The sequence below is a fragment of the Acanthaster planci genome, linkage group LG13, assembly GCF_054643075.1.
Source record: "Acanthaster planci isolate LZ-2023a linkage group LG13, COTS_SCS, whole genome shotgun sequence".
Lineage (NCBI taxonomy): Eukaryota > Metazoa > Echinodermata > Asteroidea > Valvatida > Acanthasteridae > Acanthaster > Acanthaster planci.
In genome coordinates this window covers 10,032,038-10,050,480 of record NC_141789.1, presented here as the reverse complement: position 1 = coordinate 10,050,480, position 18,443 = coordinate 10,032,038, and the positions used below count along the sequence as shown (strand labels likewise).

At 41.4% G+C, this 18,443-nt stretch overlaps 1 protein-coding gene across 1 annotated transcript; it reads left to right on the top strand.

Annotated features, from left to right (window-relative positions):
* The first annotated feature begins 1,171 nt into the window (after positions 1-1,171).
* On the top strand, positions 1,172-16,944 carry LOC110985088 (drebrin-like protein B). The gene is made up of 11 exons (XM_022245838.2): positions 1,172-1,661; positions 3,424-3,479; positions 4,646-4,758; positions 5,519-5,593; positions 6,098-6,316; positions 7,844-7,995; positions 8,384-8,438; positions 8,981-9,043; positions 10,594-10,918; positions 11,239-11,331; positions 12,517-16,944. Exons 1-11 carry the CDS (start codon positions 1,579-1,581, stop codon positions 12,654-12,656), a joined length of 1,374 nt encoding a protein of 457 aa, XP_022101530.2. The 5' UTR covers positions 1,172-1,578; the 3' UTR covers positions 12,657-16,944.
* The last annotated feature ends 1,499 nt before the right edge of the window (positions 16,945-18,443 follow it).

The following is an 18,443-nucleotide window of genomic DNA, read 5'->3' as shown; positions in this document are numbered from 1 at the left end:
CAGATAAATTTTTTTTCAGTGTTGAGTTGACGGCCCTGGAGCATATGCATGCAGCAGCTGTCGGCGCGCGGGTCCGTCGGGTCCGGGTACCGATAACATCCGATAAAAAGTCACGGAAAAATTCGATGCAGCGCGTACGCGCACATGTCTAGTTTGGTTGTTGTTTGTTTTGTTTTGTTTTTTGCGTTATTTCTCTTTAATGCAATAAAGTGGATAGGTTTCTTTGAATGGGGCGACAGGAGAGTTCTGAATTACTTAGAGGATGAACGGTGCAAAAAGTCGTCACGGTTAGATTGACCCGCGTGGTCAACAGTATAATCAGGAAATGTGTATGTGTGTCTTGAACAATGAAAGCTGTCTTTGTCCCTTTTAGTTCACGAAAGCATTTCAAAATAATTTTCAACCACTCTTACAGTTTAGATTATTCGTTGGGTGTTCAATCAAAGAATTTTTCCTGTGATCTGGGGCCCTCACTAGTGAAGTCAAGGTGAACTTGAATTTGGAGTCCAGATTATGCATCTATTGGGGGCGCTGTTCACGTTTAACAGAGGCTTCAATCGATCGCGGCATTCGTGCTGTACTTTTACACATACCGCTAGCGCTCAGATGTGGTGGATATCGAGGTGATGCGACAGAGCACTGCAAAAAGACGTATCTGCGGAAGACGCATCTGTTTGTCTTTTTAAATTGCCTTTGGTGAATGCTGCCGTCTCAAGATAATCGTTTCACCACAACAATTCTTTTCAGTGTATTTTTGATAAGTTATGCAAAAATGGTGCATTAAATTGTCTTTCCGGGTTCGAAACCTATCAAGACAAGAAACAAAGTCATTGCCTACCGTAGTTTACAATCAAAACAGAACTGTTATAAGAATGAGTTCACTTTATAGTAAATAGAAAAAAGGGCCTACAAGTCATTGAACTCTCTTCTCCCCCGCCTCCTTCAGTCTTCAACATAAAGTTCAGTACTGTAGTCAATGTACATGCTAAACCTGGTTCATTTTTGCCAAAGCAGAGAAACTGTTGTGTCCAACCAAACGCGAAAACCTGGCCAGGTATGTGACCACCCTGGACGTCGGACCGTGTCTGGCACCAAAACCATGAGCAATGGTAACGCATTGATATACTGTACTTGTAGAACATTTTCAGCGAAACTTTTTATGCACCGTCAACTGTTCTTTCTCAGTGCTCCATGTAATTTGGCGTTTGCGCAGTTCGCTTGCGGGAAGCCTGAATCTGAATGCACAGTCGACACACAACCTGTATCTTAAATAGGCGTGTTATGTAAAGAACATTTTCGCAAGTAAACCACCTTAGGGAGACGTTTTATCGTACCGGAGTTTGTGCGTGCGAGAAGGAAGCCAGTAGCTGTATGAAAGTGGACCTTTTGGTGTTTCCCACGAAATGCAATGCGCGTAAACACTTGTAGTCTGGTCCCCCACGAAGCGTTTTAAATACACTGTGAAGATGTATTATGGTGTGTGACACCACTATAATCAATACACTACGAACAGTGCCCAGGTCTCACACGCCCGTTTTCATCTTGCCTGCTGACGGAAGCTGAACTTGGGCCGCCAAAATGTCCGTTAGTTTTTTAAAACACAAAGATGCCCTGGTGACAGCCTGGAATGATGTGTCTAATGAAAATTCCTCGACTGACTGGTAAGGGCGCTCGGGTTATTATGTTCACGATGTGCACATGAAGTTGAGAAAAAAATGTAATTTGTAAAATTGTTGTAGCGTACTGTACGTGTGTGACATCTGAGAGCTTGCATTTCCGGGTTCTTGAAGAATCGACGATCACTAATTATGTAGCCTTATACATCATGTAGGGCTTGAATTTCAGATCAAAATCTTCCCTGCTTAGACTGAAAACTCTACTGTAGCATAAGTTAACAGTTTACCAGAAAAAAACGATTGTCATGATTGCTGAACCATGGCTAAACAAAACATTAAACAGTCAGGCATGACGTCAGGACACCTCATCCAGTAAAAGAAGCATTTGAGTTGAAAGTTTTTCCTGTTAACTGTTAGGCTAACCCAAAACACAGTTCCCTTTCGATTTCATGTTTTTTATACATTTAGTATTATTTTAATTATTATTTATTCATGCCAATTTTCATCACATACAAGCATGACAAGATGGGCATTGGAGAGGCAAAAGCCGGCAAAAGCGATAACAATCACTGTGGCCAAAGACCTGCCACTCCACATCAAATTGTGTATAGAGTAAACAGATATAAATAAACACACTAATATATGTTTGAAGCCAAAAGTATGAACTTAAAAAAATGTAAATATAAAAAGGAAAGGAATTACTGGAAATGAAGAAAGATAATGTAAGCAACTACATATGAAATTAAATAAGTTAAAAGTAATTAATGGTAATGACACAGTAAATAAGGGCATAATAAATAGCTTAAATACAAAATAATACATGTGTAAGAAGCAGTACCTGTAGTAAATGTATGATTTATTCCACATTTTGCTTGCTCAAAATGTGGTATTATTTCAGGCTGCAAATACTGACTTTTTGAAACAAGATTCCAGAAAAATAGTCCGTTACTAATTTGGACTGTAGAATTCTCGCCCTTGGACCTTTGTCATGACATTAATTCACTTTGTGCATTGTCACATTTTCAATGCTCTGATACTATCATTGGGTGATATTTGCTACAATGCCCAGCTGGCCTTATCCAAATGAAAGCTGAGCTGTGATTGGTCATTGGAATGGCAGGAGTTGCAGCAGTCACAATGCAGCTTTCATCTGTGGGTGACCGGAAAACAGAAGGAAAAAATAAGAGTTGTGTTGCTGTTGGTCAAGCTATCACACATCTGGCAGTTACTGAGGGTACATGCTGCTGATTTTCTGTCGTGTGGATAGGCAAAATGCTCAAGAATTTCAATAGTTTAATGAGGATATAAGGTGAATAAACCTCCCCATCTGACATCCAACTTCACCAAGAAGACATGTGTGAAATTTGGTTGCACAAATGGGTGTGATGGAAGGGCAAGTTGGCACAATCAAAACAGCCATAATGTGTTTATGGGATTTCGTACATGGCTATCTGTGAGGTTTGTATGAACCTTACAGTTCTGGAAGTAGTCAACCGCAGTGGACTACGTCGAGGGTCTGTGTGTACCTGTACGGTACAAACTCTGTGAGGATCACCCAACCGTGTGGACCATGTGGATGAGTATACATGTACATGTCACATGGTAATCTGATGAATGTACATGTAGTTAGGCCCTAAATGTCCTCTCTGCATTTTGACACAGGGAATTGCTGTGCATGAGATGTCATCCGGTGTGAAGTGGTTAATTGATACACTATCTTTGCTAAACTTTAACATGGTGTGGTTTTGTAGCAGTCTGGAGCCTTGTGTGCACTTAACTCATGAATTTGTTCTTTTTGTTTAAACAGGGCAGTATTTGGATATGATGGAAAGAGCTTTGAGCTGAAAGTGGTAGACACTGGGGGTAAGATTGTATATACTATGGTTAACTATAGTTTGGACTGTCCCAACTATAGTGGACAGTTCCAGTTACAGTGCTGCGGTTGGGCTGACCCAACTACATGTACTGTTGACCAATTTCTATAGAAAATTTCTCAACTGACAAAATTTATGCATCTTCCACCTGACACAATTCATCTAAAATATGGCACTTTATGACATGACACTGTGAACAATATGACTTGGGAACATGCCGGGCACATGTACACTCAGTCTGGACCTCTGTGCTGTACTAGGTGGGCCGGCCCAACTATAGCACTCTAGTTGGGACGGTCCCAACTATAGTTGGGACTGATGCTACGTGTATAGTTGGGGCGTAATATAGTCGATCAGGAAATTGAATTCAACACAAATCACATCTACAGGTTGCATCAACACCAATATTTGTGATGTTCTCGACCAAATGCACTGAGTGACACCTCTATGGCATCATCAGCCTTTGACGAATTTCGGCCTTTTGCGTTGTTTTCAAATTCGTCATAAATGTCCCGATATCTGGATACTTTAGTCCAATTAACTGAATGTGAAAAAGAAATGGTTTGAGAAGAGAGAAAGCCAGGATGACCTATCTACAGGTACTTAAAAAAATGTGTCCCTCTCTCGATGTTCCAGTTATACATGTATATGTGTGCTGAAGACCCTTGTGGCAGCCCAAGGCATCAAGGGCCCACACAGGGATGCAAATTTGGCTTTGTTTTTCAAACTTAAGGTAACTTACAAACCGGTCATGTTGAGACTAGGGGAGCTACATGTAGTCTCATTGAAGAATGCCACTGTTGGATCTTGTGGTGACTGGCAACCACAGACTCCCAGGCTGTTTGGCCTTGGGGAGAGTTGACCTGTTGGATCTTGTTACACTGGGCAGGCAAGCAACTTTGACAAATGATGCAGACTGATATGTCTGGCAGGGTTTTCAGCCAAAGTACCCAGTAGGGTTAGGGTTAAGGTGTTTTTTTTTTTTACATATGCACGTGTTTGTACCTGAAATATCAGGGCGAGAATTGTCAGACCCCATATCCCTCGGATTTGCCAGCCCTTTTACACCTTGTCGCACTGAGCAGGGTCAGGGCTGAGAGAGGAGGTTGGCTCACATGTATCACTTGATTGCATTCATGGGCATGTCCTATTCAGAAGATGGACTGGAGGAGATGGTGGACAGCCTGAGTGGCAGCAAGATCCTGTATGCCTACTGTCGTGTCCTGGACCCCAACACCAACCTGCCCAAGTTTGTTCTGATCAACTGGGTAGGTGCATGCGCATACATGTGACACAAAACCAATACCTTGAAGTTTGACTTTTATTATATTCGAAAACCAGTGGATTTGCCCACTGGCGTCTCCTTAGGTTCATCTGCATCTCTGCGGGCCTCAAGTCAAAAGCAGCCTCTACCCTGCGACCGCAAGCCCCGATCGCATTTTGTCTTGTCCTTGAGAGATCTCGAGTTTGTGACATTGCAAACGATGATGGGATTTTATGTAATTATAATCTCGATTATGGCTTTGTCAGGTAATAATCATGTTCATATAAATGTATCTGCACTCCGATGATGCATCTTGACTAGATGGTCAATCCACTCAGATTTCATGAAATTTAAAGTGCATATCTCAGGGGCTAGGGTACAGTTTTGGCATGTGGTAAGTGATGAGTATTCCAACAGAACGCTGTGCGTAATCAAAGCCTGCCTCATGATACATGTAACACACATACCGGTATGTATGTAAAGATTTACCAGGTTTCAGATTTCAAACAGGAAGTGTCCTGCTCTTAATTCTTACCACATAGGCATTTAATGTCTTAACGAGTGGTGCATTTTCTGACAACAATTACTGGGAGGATTTATAGAAAATGCAGCGTTCTTTTACACTGAAGAGAATAAAGCTTTCTTCCCCAAATTACTGCAAACAAATCCAAGTTTTTTGGAAAACCCATCGCAATGCTATTTTGTCTCTGAAGTCATTATGAAGGCTTACATGAATGTTTAATTTCTCTTCTCCATGGTGTCAGCAAGGAGAGGGGGCACCGACTGAAATGAAGGGGAAGTGCTCCAGGCACACGGCTGATGTTGCCAAGCAGTTCAGGGTAAGTCTCTCAGCTAATGTTGTCACTGCTTTATTTGGCACTCTCTCCTTACGGTAATTGTTCAGAGTGAGATACACTTATGTCTTATGGCAAAATCTTTCAATGAATGACCCGAATTGTCCCCGAGTGTGGCTGTTGTATCCCTTAGGAAGTATTACAAGGATTTGATTTTTCAGGATTATTTTCCTCAATTTCAGCATTTCTACCTGGAAATTGTGATCTTTTGGAGATTTAATTAGTTACATTTTGATACTTGTTAGCACTTTGGAAAATAAACACCAAGCATAAGATTCATTTACTTATGACCATTTGGGAGATAACTCCAGCCTTGCTAACTGTTTGAAAGACTTGAAGCGTCACAGTTTTAAGTATTGTCTTTGATGTAACCCCACTGCTGGATATTCCCTGATTCTCTTCTTTATCACCTAATCTCACCCCTGGTGTCAAAATGTTTTTCCTCGGTTAGTGCTAGTACCCTCCTTTTTTTAATCCGCACCCTCCCAGGGAGCCCACGTGACCATCAACGCCCGCACAGAGGATGATGTGGAGCCCGAGGACATCCTCAAGAAAGTGGCCAAGGCCTCGGGCTCCAACTACAGCTTCCACAAGGAGAAGGCCGCCCCCCAGCCGGAGATTGGCCCTGTGGGCTCGGTCTACAAGCGAACCAATCCGCAGGCCGAGATCAAGTCGCAGAGGAGCGACAAGTTCTGGTCCCAGACAGAGGTATTGAGGGCCATTATTGGCTGATGTAGTCTCGATATGAGTCACCACTTGGAGTTATGATTTTTTTTGATAACCAAAAAGCTATTTGCAAGTTAAATTGAGTAGTATCCATTACCCCTGGTTTTAGCAATTGTTTTTGTGTAGAATTCCCCAGACTAATACACCGTTGTTATTTTTGGGCAAGCTGTTGCTGAATTATGTAAGAGATGATTGGCTCTCTTTTTATTTCATGGGTAAGAGACTGTCGCAGAGACACTGAACCACTGCAGAGCAGTTGGTTACTTGTGTAAAGCTAGCCCAAGTCATGCAGTATAGCCAAAGTTGATTGTTGTTGGGAATTCTCACGTGATAATGAAAGCCTAATTGTGAAACCAAAGAGTGCATTTGATGTAACCGTTGACCCCTCCAGCCGTCAGCCCTCCAATTTCAATAAGATTTTTTAAACACCCTGGGGGTTAGAAGTACATGTATTTTTGACCCATGCACAGTGTTTTCGCAACAGTTGATAAAGTGAGAAGCATGCCCAATGTTGCAGGATCCAACAGGTCAACATTCTTGAGACCAAACAGAAACTTGTAGCCTGCCAGTGCTGGCTTTGACACTGGATGGGCAGATCCATCCTTAGAAACAGTTGTTCGCGGTACCCGCTGCTACATCTGACCGGCAAGCTTGGTGGTCGAGTGGTAAAGATGTATGCACTAGTAAGCAGGAAGTTGTGGGTTCGAGTCCCACCCGAGTATGCTTGTGTTTATTTTCACAAGCTTTGGGGGGAAACACTGAGAGTACAGTCTTGTAACACACATCGGGCAGGGCAAAAATCCAAAATTAAATTAACACCTCCCTGACGGCAATCCATCCTTAGAAGAATAGCAGAAGTCGTAAAGATAAGGGACCTGATCTCACAAAGTGCCTTTCCCACTTTCCCTTGGTGTATACAGCACCTTGCAGCCATTCCAGGTGCAGCATTCAGCATAGTGGCCCGATCTTTACAGGTGTTGCACAGCTCTGAGTGCAGTGATGCACTGTGCAATATCGGAATGCACTCGAGTGAGGTGTGCAAAGAGTTTGCAGAGCAGCTTTGTGAATCGTGCCAATATATCCCATCAAACTCTGGCAGTGCCCTAGCTGGACCAAGAGAAGGCAATAGCGACGGAGGCTCCATTGGTTGGAACTGCACTTTGCTGGTTCACTAAGGACTGGGAAATGCACGCATCATGGTCGCGTTGCTACCAGCAAAATGAACACTCCTGACCAACATGATTCTTTCAACCGATGAGGGGGCACATCTGCTTGAGGCAGATTGTTTTGTTGCGGTTACCATGGTCACTAAAGTAACAAATAAATGAGTTGAGATTTTTCCTGTTGAGCTAGTTGTTAACAAGGGACCCTCAAAGTAAAATACGCATGACAGAAACAGTATTTTAAATCAGGCTTCAAAAGTTGAACCTGAATTTAAAAAAAATAGAACAGTAACAAGCGTAAAAAAGAGAAATGAACAAGAGAATTTGTTGCCATCCTGTTGAGCAGCAAGAGGAGAAACGACGCCAAACTGAAGAGAAGGCCAGGAAAGCAGCCGAAGTGGAGAAGTTGGAGAGGGAAAGACGAGACAGGGAAGAGAGGGAGGCTCAAGAAAGAGATCGGAAGGTGACGGAAAAGATGCGATCTGTCGATCAGCAAAAGTGAGTAGACTCTTGACAAACTCTGAAACTGACCACTGCTTTTGGACCAGAGTGCTGACTGTGGTACACACAGAACTGCTGGAAATGTTTATATTCTGCACTCGTCAATTTCCATTTCTTTGCCAGCCAGCAACCTTTTCTCAGAACCGATTTCAAAGAGCCAAATTTGGGGTTTGCAATTTTGAGCCTAAAACATGCAAACTGAACAGTGTCTTCCCTGATGAACATCACAGCAAAATTGCCCTTGCTCCTCCAGAAAAGTTTAGACAATTTGTAATGTTTAAAAAGTGCACTCTAAGTACACTTAACTCCAAAAGGGATTTGATGGACAAGAATATGAGTCAAGAATTCATTAGAGCATGTTTCTTTAATTATCCTATCTTCAAAGGGTACAGGAAAAGCGCGCCCTAGAACAGCAAAGACAAGAAGAACAGGCCAGATGGGTAAGAATATAGTACATTAGAAAGTGCACGTAGTTATAGTAATACCATTGGGCCCACCCAAAAAGTGTTCAGTGTAGCCGTTAGTATTTATACTAATAACTGGTGCCAGAGTTCAGATTATTCCGAGATGACGTCCGTATTTGAAATGCAGCCTGTTTTTTTTTTATTGAAGACATACTTCAATGCACCCTCTTGTCGCAGGTTTTGGAGGGAAAACTAGTTGAGACTAGCTTTTAGGAATAGATAAAGTCTATGTGAAATTCTGCAGCCTTAGCCAGTATTCATTATGCTGAATGTTTGATGCATTGGTGTTGGGTTTGACAAGGTTTTACTGTAAGTGTACCCATTCCTTGTGTAAAAGCTTCATCAAGAAATTTATCCAGCATACAGTCCAGTTGATCTGTTGTCAAGTTTTGCCTGTGCGTTAGCCCAGTCCTTGTGGCAGGTTGGTGGAACCTCTCTAGAAACAGAGACGGGACTGTGAGGGACGGAGGTTGCTTCAGATTTTGAGTGAACATGGTGAATGGCCCTTTTTTCCCCAGGAGAATAAGCAAAGGCAGATGGAGGCTGAAACCTCACCCACCAGGCGACCGGACCGCACCAAGGTAATATGAAGCAGGCATGCCAGTTTTCAGGCAAAAACCCGATTTCAGGCTTTTGAAGTTTCAGGCTCTTGAATTGTCGGGCCAATTTCAGGTCCAAACAAAGTATGGTTTTTTAGGCTTCTGTGGGCTTCACTGTGGGCTCTTGACAAGTGTCTGGTTGGTATCCCTGATGAAGATGTTGAACCGCCCTCCAAGTGTATCCGAAGGTGCAGTCAGTTCGACTAATTAATTATGTAAATATTCCACCTCAATCCAGTACTTGGTTGCATTGCACATTTTCAGTCAGCAAAGCCTCTAGAGAAACAATTTTTTGTTACACCGAATAACTATAGTCATTACGATAATGGAAGAGCAGTTGGTACCTTAAAATGGAAATTCCCTTTTGTATCATGCTTTATGACATCACAGTTTTTACTCATGAATATGGAAATCTCATCAGTATAAAAACCAAAAAGGTGTTAAAATACCCTTTGAAATAGTGAAACCACAGTTGAAAATAAAATTACTTAGGCACAAAAGTGCATTTTACAGGTTTGTAATGAACAAAATTGATTGCGACTACCTTGTACGTCAAAAGAGACTGATTAGATTGTTGGACACGTTTCACATCACTACATGGCCTTCTGTCGTGAGATAATGTTATGCGCTGTTTTTCACAAAGCCATGGTGTGTTATTGAGCATTGTTTGCTATGTGCTTATTGTGACAGAATAATGACATTTATTAATTGTTGACCGCTGTGGTGTGGAATATGACATTGTGAACATTCGAAGGACGCATAGCACCTTGTTCCAAAGAAACAAGCTCTGAATTTCAGAAGACGATGGGCCTACTGTAAAACTGCACAATTAAAGTGCGTAAAAGATATCGTTTGCAAATGCACTGCCCCCTCCCTTTTGCTAATTGTGTAAATGCTAATGTGAAACTAGTGTTGGTACCAGTGAGTACATTTATATAGTCTGGTTAGCGGTCCCCACATTACCTTATACACTGAGGGGACGGAAACGAGTCTGTTATACAAGCGCAATCATTGATTGAATTCCCTGGTAGCTAACGCACAAAACGTATAATGGGTACCACGCAAAACTGACTACAGGATTGCCAATGTTCGTTCTCGAACTTCCCGAAGATCTTCTGTTTGAGAATGAGATGTCTCACGTTGAGCGTGATATTAGGATATGTCTTTCTGTCATGTGATCATTCTGGGCCAATAAATGGACAGTATCCAAGACAGAGGTATGACAATTAAAAATGTTACTTACAAAAGCTTCTGCCAACTGCTTGCTGGCTACAGTGACCACAAATACAATCTACGAGGGCCTGATGTTTCAATCCCAGCAAAATATTTCTGAAAGGATTGTCCCTTTAGAAAGATTCTGTTATGATTGAAGTGGCAGACCTTCTGAAGTAATATTGGTTCATTTTGTCGAATCATTGGAATTGATGATTGAAGACGAGTATTTTTGGTTAGTATTTTGTCTTCCTTTTGCCCTTCAGAATAATGGACAGCCTTGACATTAATTTTTGTCATTGATATTTTGGGGGCAATAGGAGGCAGCGGCAATGATCGCCCAGCGAAGTGAAAACCCTCGGGCCACATTTGAACAGAGGGGGTCTGCCGGCCCGCCAGCCCCGGCTTCCCGTCCCTCGAGGGCCCTACCCAAGGAACCAGAACCCGAGCCTGAACCTGAGCCCCAGTACGAACTGGAACCAGAGCCGGAGCCGGAGCCAGAACCGCAGTACGAGCCCGAGCCAATTTACCAGCCAGAACCAGAACCCCAATTGGAACCAGAACCGGAACCAGAACCGGAACCAGAACCTGAGTATGAGCCCCAACCAGAGCCGGAACCCATTTACGAGCCAGAGCCCCAGCATGGTAATGCATTTTAATTTCTTCTTCTTGTGCTGTAGTCAGGTACTTTCCTAGTAGTTTTTATTATTTGTTGGGAACTCTGTCATAGATACACTGGCAGTAGAGATCAGTATAAGAGTAAAAAAAGAAAAAAACAGGGACTTCGGATAAATAATAAATCTTATTTCCCAGTAACTTTTGGAACGTAATTATTCAAAATACCTTCACTGGAAAACTTTGGCCCCTCAAAACATTCCAATCATCCAAAGTTCTCATTTTTTCATCCAGTTACATGTATCCTAAATGATTTAATTCAAGTTTAGCATATTTGGTACATTGCCCAGAGCCTCCACCAATGGACAGTTATGATGATCAACCAGCAGGAGAAGAAACAAGCGGTGGACTGACCGCCAAGGCTCTGTACGACTATCAAGCAGGTAGGCAAAGAAATATGCAAGGTGAAAGTCGCTCCCACCTAGCCTCAGAAACAGGCTCAGAATCAAATCAGAAAGAAATGCTCCTCACTTTGGTGGCTCCTGGCTAACTTGCCTGGTATCACATCATCATTGTTGTGGTCCACACCATCACAAGACGCGGGACCAGTCACCAGGAACAGGGGGAGACAATAACAAGAGGAGTACTTTTGTCAGAGTTTGTTTCAAGTTTCAAGAGCTTGCGAGTTGCATTTGGAGTGGATATCCAGGGATTGTCAATCTGGCCGGTAAAGAAAACTTCGATGAAATTATTCTGGCCACGGTCATCAAGGAAACATGGGACTTTACAATGGTGTTGCTAGGCTATCAACTTAGAGCTTTATGGCTATCAACTACATGTTCATGTAACCAGTCTAATGGTGGGTATTACGTACACCACTTGTTAGAATGGATAGTGTATGTGTCTGTGCCGTTACCTCACATGTAGTATGCTCTTTTGTTGTATTCGCTCACAGTGAAATCTGGTGTCGTGACAAATTGTGCACTGAGTTTTCCTGTTTCTTTGAAATGTCAGAGTTTTTGGACATTCCAAGTGCTTCTGATCATGTTGTCATGAAGCATGCAAGTATGACACGCCCTGTGGGGCTTTGCAGTGTGAATGACCTCAACGGTGCTTCATGTGAAATATCTGTGGCTTGTATGTTTCGAAGTCAAAGATGGCTGATCATTTTTGAAATGAAAATCATGAAGTCCTGGGTTTTCATCAGGCTATTGATTCATTGCTCTCACTTTTTTGTGATGAAAACAAAAATGCAGATTGTGAAGAATTTTTCAAACTTCCCAACAATAAAATGTATTCAAAAGAACTGAAACCGGGGAAAGAGTGTAAAATCTTCAACTCTGGCATTTTGTTGTAAGGTTAAGGGGTTAAGTATTTACATCTGTATCATGAACAGTGCCCTCTAGTGTCATGTGGTGTCCAACAACCTACGCCTTTTGAATTTCTACAGCAAGGCAGTTTCATCCCCCGTTTCCCCCTAGTCCCCATCCATCAGTCGGTAGCACAGATTACGCCACTGGTTTTTCTCATCCCAAGCCCTCTCCCCTTTTTTTACTGCAATTCTCGATCTCCTGCACATAACAACCCACGAGTCCTGAAGTAAGGTTCTGTTCAACTTTCTCTTTCAGCGGATGACACGGAGATATCTTTTGACCCTGACGACCTCATCACGAACATAGAGACCATTGACCCAGGCTGGTGGCGGGGCACCGGGCCCGACGGCTCGCACGGACTCTTCCCAGCCAACTATGTGGAGCTCATTGAGTAATCACCCTTTAAAATGCAGACTGGTGCCTTACCATCCGTACTATGCTGTAATCATAGATCAGAGTTGTAGTCGAGTACATCACATGTAGTACCGAGTACCAAGCTCACTGCATGAAGCTGTATTAAAGCTAGTGCTGGCTCCTCATTTCCTGTGCAAAGAAACCTTGGCCTGACCTGAGCACAGGCATTCTGAATTAGTGTGTAGTTTATAGAGCATAATGACATAAGATGGAACAAAGTTTGCATAATGGTCCCTCAACACAACCTATCAGCAGCATTCTTATGATTTACATGTAATTTATGCCTTAGCAAAATTCATCTGCAGTGTACATGTGCATGCGTTCTCATCCTTACGAAATCGTGCCGTGTGGTTACTTGGCTTTTGGCATATCAACTGTGTTACATTGATGCATCATTTTAGAATGCAGGGGCAGATGTGCGAATAGCTGCTTGATAGCCGTACAAATGTCAAGTCTTTCATAGGTTTGTACCCAAACATGGATGTGCCCAACATCAAGGCTTCATTTTACATGGAAAGTTAGTGCTCCTGTAATTTAGTAAAGCTCCATAGTTGACTGCCAGATATTGAAAGATATTTTGGTGTTGCCTTGGCTGAATAGCACATACATACACTTGGTATGAAATACTTGCCACAAGAAGTTCAAGTCTTTGCACAGTTAACTTGTAGGAATCAAACAACTTGGGGAACCAAAATTTGCTAAACGTACTCACTGAGTTCTTTGTAAGACGGAAAGTCCCCTTATTTTTCCGTCCTCCTCCATTTTTCACCATGTTGGCAGCTCACAATTCAATGTGGCAGTGGGAAAAGGTACTCGGAAAGCTCCGGACTACAACTGTGTCTTGACAATTTTAGTTCTCAAGAATGGCAGAAGAACTGTAATGGAATCAAGTTTGATCAAGGCATACGACTGCATTAAATTCTTCTCTCCTGTACTTAGAGTACTGAGCATACTTTTCTATTTCGTGTTTATTTCCAATATAATCCGGTTCGTAAGTGACTTTGTTATATATACGGATGCACCGCTGATTGCAGGCTCCCATTGTATGAACACTCAAGATGTATGTTAACTGCCAGTTGCACGGTACAGTGTAACTCTATGTGCAGTGGCCGTGGTTTAAACTGAAATGACCGCACACTTACAAATCGGGTAAGACAGAGTGGTACATGTACTCTGATAGGCCAGTCCATTGAGCTCTGCCTAGTGGCATGCTGACCTATCACACCCATGCTTCATATCGTTGCCGTTTTTACGAAGAGACATTTTTGACCCAAATCATGATTTTTTCACATTTCTGGTTTTTTTTGGCAAAATTAAATAGGCTTTTCCATGCCTACATCTTGGTGTAAATAATTTTTACCAAATCTACCGAGATCAGCCAAATCACGGAGATCTACATGTACCTTGGGCAAAATTCAACTAAAGTGCATTTTTGCATTTTCATAAAGAGGCGAGTTTGTCTTCCATAGATATAGTGTTGGCAATAAAGGGCAAATTCACAGGCAAACTCATAGTTGTTTCGCCATTTTCACAAAGAAGCGAATTTGACGATAGAAATGTATACAAATGTAACAATTTTGCACCTGGCATGCGCTAAAGCAAAATAGCACGTGTTTTCATGAATAGACAAAAGTCGCATAAATATTAGCATTTTCACGAAGACGCAAATTAGTTTGTTTACAAAATAAACAATTTGTATTGTCTTCTATAAGTATTATTTGGTAGTTTTGGTCATTTAAGATCCCCTCTTTCGTGCAGTAGCAAAGTCAAAGGCATGCTAAATACTCAGAAATAAGTGTTGGAAAAAGAGACCAACTTCAAATGCGATTTTCTCGAAACTTAGATTTTACTCTACTCCCTGGTGAGAAATTTGCCTCTTCGTGAAAGCGGTGACGATATGTTGGACCCAAATGCACAAAACGTTCAACGTGAATGCACATGTGAGTGAGGCATGCTGCTGGAACATCTAATGTAGCACTGGAGAGGAACAATTGTTGATCGTCCAGGCACAGCATGTGTAGTAGGCGAGGAATTGGTCTATGAATGCGCTATATATGCAGTATTTGAGTCAAACAGATTTTGAGAATAATTATCCAATAAGAACACACCACAGAAAAAATCCTTTGCATACAAAGTTGTGTTTGCCAGGAGTGAACATGGGGCTGCAGCGTACTAATTTCAGTAACACATTGTCATGAATAGGTATGAGGAACATCAATGATACATGCAGCTTGACAATTGCCATTTGCCATCTGGCTTGTATGAATCTGACCTCTGCGTTCCATTTTTATGCCGAGTTTAGTGCTATACTGTGTAGTTTTAAAATTAATACTGTGGATTGACAGCACAATGGGGATCACAGTTGCATGCACACACAAACGTGAACTTGTGAAGATGTTCCATATCATATCTGCTCAGAAGATGAACATCGGCCATCAGTTCTACTTGTACATCTACATTCGCTCATGCTGATTGGATGTCTATTTCTCTGTGCACTGAACTCATGCCATGTCCTTCACAAGTTCTTTAATCCTTGGCAACAACAGGTCTGGCCCAAGTCAAAAAGGTTCATGTACTCTCTACAGCTGGTGTTTGTTTCAATATTGTAGGCTAAGTTACCATGGTTCCAGAACTTTTCCTCTGCCATGATAGAAAGCAGCAATATCAGATGCAACAAAAGGGGGAAATTAATACCAAAATTTCATGATGGACTCTTTGTATGAAACTCCTATTTGTAAAGAATTTATTATAAAAAGGACCCAGACTAAAGGTGCTTGTTAAATGGAGGGCAAGAGTTGATGGGGGGGGGGATTGCAGGCTCCACACTTATCATACATGTGCTTGGGATGTCATACATTATTAGGCGTTTTTGAAGAAGACATTAATCCTGAAAAGTGAATGTTGATTGATAGAGTTAGCAGTGTTGTTTTTGAGTCCATCACAAGTCCCTGCAAGTTCACAAGAAGTTCTTTAGTCTTTTATTACAAAAAAATGTAAATCGTTTTGCGTCAATATTTGTTAGTTTGGCAAGCCCCTTGACAAGAATTCTTTCCTTTTGGAAATTCTTCTGGAGCTAATTAGATAATTGGTAACTTTTGTCCCAATCATATGTTCTTTGTGTTTGCTATATTTCCCGAGAAATGAAATAAATAAATAAATAAATAAATAAATAAATAGAATAAATAAACAAGTAAGCAAAGTCACAAACTATTCAAGTGAACATTGATAAAAGCATTCCTTTGTCATATCATTCACCCAGGAATATTTACTCACAAATGTCTGACTAGCTTTGTGATTGGACTTGTGATTTGACTTGTCATAGGCCTTGTGAAAGGACTTGTGATGGACTCAACTACAGCACATGAAGAGTTAGATTTTGATTCGCTTGGTTTATTTAATGGAAATATTAATTAGAATCATGATGATATACTCTGAAACATTCCACTGATGCATCTGACCATCCGAATGATTATTTCACATTCAAAGTTTGCCCATTTAGCAATCTTTTTACAAGCTCAAAAATAGCATTACAATTTAACAAAGTGTATCAAACTACATTGAAGCTGATAACTACTTGAAATATTCTTTATTTTTTATATAATAATGTTTTGATTTGAAGCCTGAAGTTGGTGGTAGATATACCTGTGTATGCTATATCGCAGTAGTTTCAAGACACATGTTTTTCTTTCCTTTGAACTGAAGTATGACCATTTGCTAGAGTGTAAAGCTTAGAACAGTTCAACTACACCAATCTGCGGGGGGGTGGCTCTTGTGTTAAAATAGGCTTTCGGTCAAAATTGTGCTTTATGAAGATCAGGCCCGTCACTGAGGGGCCCAAAGGGGAGGGGTGTGCTTGCTGGAGGCCCCCCTCCCTGGGAGTTGCTGGCCCCCGGTTGGCAAAAACCTTAAGCAGCAAAATAGTTTCATTGTTCTTGTGACGTATCTCCCGTAGCTGGTACCATATATGACCTCCAATGCCTGAAGTTGGAAAGGGGGCTGATAAGGCGAAACAATTTTCTATATATGTAGATCAGATCAAGAGTTAAACCCAAACTTATTTTTAATTGTTTATAACCATCAACAAGCATGAGGCGTTCAGTGATTAAAAATACGTTAGTTTAATATTAAATTTAATCGATGAAAGAATTTCAGTCTATTTTCATCTGTTTAATCCACATACTTTGCACTTCATTTTATATCGATACCAAATGTTATGCCAGCTCATCAGTTTGTACATCTTGGAGTAATAAAAACTGCATTAAAGTATAATTAACTTGTTTTATGACATGCTTTGAAGTTCTTTGTGTTGGTATAGACTCTAATATTTTATTTAACCTTTGTTGACAACAAAGTTCCGTTACTGATGTCAAATCAACGGAACATAGGACCTATCGACTACAAGTAGGTAAATCTTTATAGAGTTTTACTATCTTAGTCACACGAAAAGCACGGGGAGTGAAAACAAATGTGCATAGACAAGCAGTAGGTATGATATCGCCGGACGTGAAATGTCGTTGATGGAAATAAGTCGTTTTGTTTACCCATCTCCAGGTCACTTTTCCTATTGACTGAGAAAGAGACTGAGAAAAGTTTAATTCCAACATGGGTGTTTCATGGGGTGGTTTCAGTTAAAAATTTTTCTTCCATAAAATGTTTGAACGTGATAGGAAGGCTCAATGTAGTAAAATCCCCATAGGTGGACCGCGCGAGGGTTCCAGAAGCTTGCTGCGAGACCTTTTACTTTCAGTGTCTATTCCCTGATATTAGCAAACAAAACAAAACCGAGGTTATGTACATGACGTCTGTGGCGATGCTACTTATGGTGAAGGGCGCCGCTTTTGTTGGGCATCGAAACTTTCTCTCAACCCGCACACGGAAAACACCATTAACTGGTCAAATAATTAAAGAAACCCCCCCCCAACTCCTTTTACCGTTTTCCGAGAAAAAAAGAAAGATAAGAGTTGTACTTATCAAGAAAATAAATAAACTAGAGAAAAATTGTGAATTTTGTTGATTTTTCTGAGACGGAGGTGTACGTAAGTTGTCATCGGACGATTCGGGCCCCGGCATTGTCGTTTTGTCATTTTTTTTTTGGTAATACAGTGGTTAATTAGAAAAATGAGGCCTAGGCCCAAATATAGAAAGCGCTTACCTCATTAGTAACCACCACTCGTTTTCATTGTGTCATGACTCAAAATCCTTTGATCAAGTGAAATAAAATCCAGTCATTTCTTTACCACAGCCATCCTCACTGACGTACATGTACATGTACGCAATAATCCGCCATCAGGCCGGGGAGAGTATCTAGTAGCGACTTTTCGCTACTCTCCCCGGCCTGATGGCGGATTATTGCATACATGTATGTCAGTGAGGATGGGGGGTATTTGAGGGTTAGACCTTGATTCCCTCCTCCATGGTTGGACTAAACTTTTTGGATTTCATCCAAAATGTAGCCACTTATTTATTCATTCATTCCAATTATAGTTGGTTTCGTAAATTTTCTTTAAAAAATTTAATCGAACTCCCTGTACGTATACAACCAGTGTGGCACCACGGCGTTTAACCATGTAAGCGGAGCCCCTCCCATCCCCCAAACCGGAAGGACCGACACCGCTGTTACAACACGTCCTGTACAATGCTGTACATGTACATGTACAAATTCCGCTCTTCGCGCTGCTTAGATGTTTGATGTAACCATCAGCTAAAATGTGTAGCTCTATCGAGTTGTTAAGTCTAGTTCACTAGAAATTTGTGTCAACGTTTTTCCC

What these genes read in the sequence shown, in the direction of transcription:
- LOC110985088 (XM_022245838.2), top strand. Translation starts at nt 1,579, where the DNA reads ATGTCCGTTAGTTTTTTAAAACACAAAGATGCCCTGGTGACAGCCTGG. An exon ending in GAAAATTCCTCGACTGACTG is followed by an intron (nt 1,662 to 3,423) that starts GTAAGGGCGCTC and finishes TTGTTTAAACAG; the next exon opens with GGCAGTATTTGGATATGATG. An exon ending in ATGTTGCCAAGCAGTTCAGG is followed by an intron (nt 5,594 to 6,097) that starts GTAAGTCTCTCA and finishes GCACCCTCCCAG; the next exon opens with GGAGCCCACGTGACCATCAA.